Source organism: Atta colombica, unplaced genomic scaffold (assembly GCF_001594045.1).
Source record: "Atta colombica isolate Treedump-2 unplaced genomic scaffold, Acol1.0 scaffold135, whole genome shotgun sequence".
Classification (NCBI taxonomy): Eukaryota; Metazoa; Arthropoda; class Insecta; order Hymenoptera; family Formicidae; genus Atta; species Atta colombica.
Genome location: NW_017259223.1, coordinates 129747 through 134206, shown reverse-complemented (window position 1 = coordinate 134206; position 4460 = coordinate 129747). Strand labels below are relative to the sequence as shown.

Below are 4460 nucleotides of genomic sequence, written 5' to 3'. Positions count from 1 at the left end.
TGATATCACAATATTCACATTTTGTAGTGTTTTATTTTAGTATTTTAAAATTATTCATTTCTAACACATACATTTATCGACAGGATTTATAAAGTCGACATATTTCCTTAGTTGTATTCGCAAAGATGTCCACAACCAGTAGGACATTGTCGATTATTATTAAACCATTCTCTCATATGATTTATATGGCCTCCATGTGCACAACCTTGACACCATACGTAGATACCACGTACAACCTGCAACATACATCATATATAAATATTACGTACAACCAGAAAATATTAATAAAAATATTTACACATATATATATTAATAAAAAATATTAACAATTTTATCATTTGTACTGAAATTATTTTATTACAATTGAATGCAATTAATTTCCATTGATTATAATATAATTGTACTAAATTGTAATTAAATTTGTGAAGTAGGCTTTAAAAACAATTTTCTATTATCTGTATAATAAATCAATCAAATTTTGGAGGAAAGATTTGTACACATAAACAATTCCAAAAAATATTAAACTAAAAAATATATAAGATTCTAAAAAATAGAAATCGAAGTGATAAAAAAATATAAATCAATTTAAAAACAGTCTTGAATATTGTAATTTTCTGTTTTTGAGTTTATTTCATTTTGAATATAAATACAAATTATTTTATAAATTTAAATGACAAGAGCTAAATTTCTCTTACTTGATTACAAATAGAACACAAAGCGTGCTCGGGCGTATGACAATGATCACACAACCATGCAGAGCGTTGCAATGATTTTGTGCATGCTACACAACACGCGTGTATCATAGTTGACTGTTGATTTAATTGCGATATAGATGGTATCCATGCCAATTGTATTATCTATAAATTATTTACATTAAAGTATTTTTATTATTTATGAATAAAAACTATCAAGAAAGAAATTGTCAATTAAATAATATAATACATTCTGAACAAACCTGTGTAGCTACATGCCAGAGCTTAAATTTGCCGAGCATGTCCAAGTATTCTAATATCCAATGTTCCTGTAAAGCTACAGGAATATTCAATTTTTTCCTTATTTCTCCTAAGACAATGAGCATCGATACTGTCGTCTGTACATCTCTTATTGCTGTGTGAAAGTGCAGTCCCTCCAGAACTAGAGGCATAAAATCAAAAGGCAGAGGTTTTGGTAGAACCGGAACTACTAACTTAGGTTGATCTTCGACTATAACAGAAGTTGAATTCTCGCTGAGATTAGGAGGATGATTAGGAAATTGTTCTGGTGGCGGAGACCGATCCTTGATCTCATGTCGCAAAGGAAAAGCCTCCTTCTGCAATTCCTTGGTCCAATCATCATCCTCCATGCGCATCACAGTTTGTCTATTTTCGCCGTGATGTTCCAAAGACACAGGTTCATATTCGGTTTCGCCAAAGATAAAATCACCTCGTGATGTAGAAGGTATATCACTAAGTAATGGTCTCCTATAATTAGAAACATTAAATATTCTGATTACATCGATAGAAATCAATTAATTTCAACATATACGCACGCAATATAATTCTAGAATTTATGCAACGATGAATATATAACAGCACCTTGGCAGAACAGTTGCCGTATTAGTCGATGGTCCCATGATATTTTGATTCTCCGGTGCTTCAGTTTCTGTTTCAGTCTCATCGTCACCGCCACTGGCAGCGCCAGCAGGATTTTCCCCTTGGAGAGATCTTGCGTCTTGTTCATGACCTAAGAAAAATCAATTTATACAATTAAATGTAATATGATAATATATATATTATTAATATGTTGTTTATGATATTCCTGCTTACTTGATTGTTTACTCGCATTTGATTGTTCCATACCAGAACTTTTTGTTACTCCAGGTATTATATTTGATGTATTAATTACATCTTCTTTAGGCACCGTCGGTGCACTCTTTTGGAGTATCTCAAACGGATCTGTATACATGACTTTTAAGACTTGCCACGCTTTGCTGACCTATATAAATAAGACTATTATTATTAAATATATTGATGCTATTATAATATTATATATACAAAAAAACATTTTTTTCTTACAACATAATTGCCAAAATCATACGCAACACGTGCATTGTGATCGCAGGCTTCACTTAAATTTCCAGAAAGCAAATAATTTTCTGCGGCTATCTTAAACCAATTCGGTTCGCGCACACATCCACGGAATCTATTCATTACACTTGAAGCCATACAAAAATTATCATCATTTGTTACAGGTGTTCTCCTGCAAAAGAACAAAAATATATAATAAATCACAATCAAATTTTCAAAAATTAAAACAATAGAAATCTTTCAACTCTATTATAAAAAATTTTTTTAATTGAAAGAAAACTATTAAAATTGACAGCTTGCAATGGCAACTAAATTTTCATTCTATTTTATTTATCTTGAATTTTTTTTATAGTCACAATATTTTTATATAATATAATATAAAAAAATGTTCACCTCATTAAATTACTCAGCTGCCTTGCAATACTTGCTGGTTCATATTTCACCTTGGAAGCGCATGTAACGTCATGTTTTAAATTTATTGCAACACTCTGTGGATTTGCTTTACTGGCTGGTCTTACTGCATCATCAAAAACATGATGGTATAATGTACAATCCTGTAAAATGGAACATAAGGTGAATTGTGCTGCATATTGTAATAGAAAAGTGAATAATGGTTGGCAGTATTACTCTGCTTGTTGATAGAAACGATTGCGGGTTGCCTCTCCATGCAACACCTGTAGGAACATCCTTATGCTCATTGAAACTTGCGAATGGAATGTACGGTCTGCGAATATCCCATACATTTATGCTACAATCAACGACTAGAGCACAGCTGGCTATGTGATACTTTTTTTGAGGTCTCCATTTTATACGTCCCACTGAGGCTATAGTATGTATAGTATAATCACAACTTGGTTTACCCAATAAATCCCAAACCTGTAAAATTACAACGATATAAAGTGAGAAATATACCTTCCACAAAAAAGTTTACATTAATGTAGAAAATAAAGTACTTTGATAGTTTTATCTCTGGATGCTGTAGCAAGCCAAGTAGCTTCTGGATGCCAGTCACAAGCAAATATTGGACCACTATGTGCAGTAAAATGTTGAAAGTAACGTTCTGGTTTTCTCATATCCCACTGTTGTACATGACCATTCTCTGATACAGCAGCAAAAGTATGAGGTTGTTGTGGACAAAATTGGACGTCTCTCACAGACTCTGTATTACTAAAAACGTGAATATTATATAACAATCATTAAATTAAATGAAGTTTTTTTATTTAATCTTTAGACTGCCGGGAAAACTACTTTTGTGGCTCTTGAGTTTGGGTTAAAATATTTTTAGTGGATTTTAAGTACTAAATGTATTAAATATATATGTGTGTATGTAGCCCATGCAATAAAACATATAAAAAATATATTTAAAAATAAAAAAATATAAAACAAGAAAATAGTAAAAAAATAAAAAAAAATTAAAAATTAAAAACCAAATAAAAAAGAAAATCAAAAAGAAATTACAATCTTTCTACATTTACATACAATTTTGGATAATTTTAACAGTTTTGAGTCTATATATTTACATTCATTTATGTTGTCAATATTGTGGACTTAGGACTCGAAATTTTATAAATCTATGTTCAGAATTGGAATCAATGATATCAAAAATCCCGAAAATACATTATTTTTGAGAAAATAAACATTTTTTTATATTTGATTCTTGCTGAGAAAGCATTATTTTAATTTAAAATAATTAATTAAAAAAAGTAGTCTAAAGGTTAAATAAAAAAAGGACTCTTGAGATGCAAGAAAAAAGATTCGCCGTTATATTTAATAGCTTTATGGACCACTATGCTACAACATAAGTCCACGCAGCTTACTTTACCTATAAAAAGTCTTAATTGCTTCTTTTATTCGCAAATCAAAGCATTTCATGGTACCATCTTGTGAGCCAGATATCAACCACATGGGTTCTGTCATGTGAAAGCTTACTTTATTCACAGTTCTTTTATGATCAACAAATACATGATCCTGTTTTGATCGAGATTGCCTATTCAAGTTCCATAAAACGACCGCACCATTTGTGGCTGCAGTCGCAAGAATATGATCTACAAAAATTAATAAAATATATTACAAAATAATAATAAATGATTTATTAAGACCATATATATCAATATATAACAAGAGTTTAATGTCTGTAATGGTCAAAGTTGAATCTTAGATGCTTTAAATTGATGATTTCTATGTAAATTTATATACTAAATATATAATCATTTGATGATTACATGTGTGCCGAATTGACTTTTTGGACTTACAAAATAATGTGATTCATTATATTGATATAGTTAATTAATATTTAAATATAATTTACAGAAAAATAATTAAATATATTCATGAAAATTTGAGTTAAACTAGAAAAAATTCAAGTATTTATCTTTTATAATAATATTGATTATT

At 29.7% G+C, this 4460-nt stretch overlaps 1 protein-coding gene across 1 annotated transcript in view; it reads right to left on the bottom strand.

Moving 5' to 3' along the window:
* Positions 1-107: 107 nt before the first annotated feature.
* Positions 108-4460, bottom strand: part of LOC108684554 (WD repeat-containing protein 24) — a 4986-nt gene continuing 633 nt past the window's right edge. Inside the window, 10 exon segments of the mRNA XM_018188943.1 lie at positions 108-236; positions 696-857; positions 956-1460; positions 1575-1722; positions 1806-1974; positions 2055-2238; positions 2460-2620; positions 2694-2942; positions 3020-3233; positions 3889-4198. Of these exon segments, the coding sequence (XP_018044432.1) occupies positions 108-236; positions 696-857; positions 956-1460; positions 1575-1722; positions 1806-1974; positions 2055-2238; positions 2460-2620; positions 2694-2942; positions 3020-3233; positions 3889-4198 (2231 nt within the window).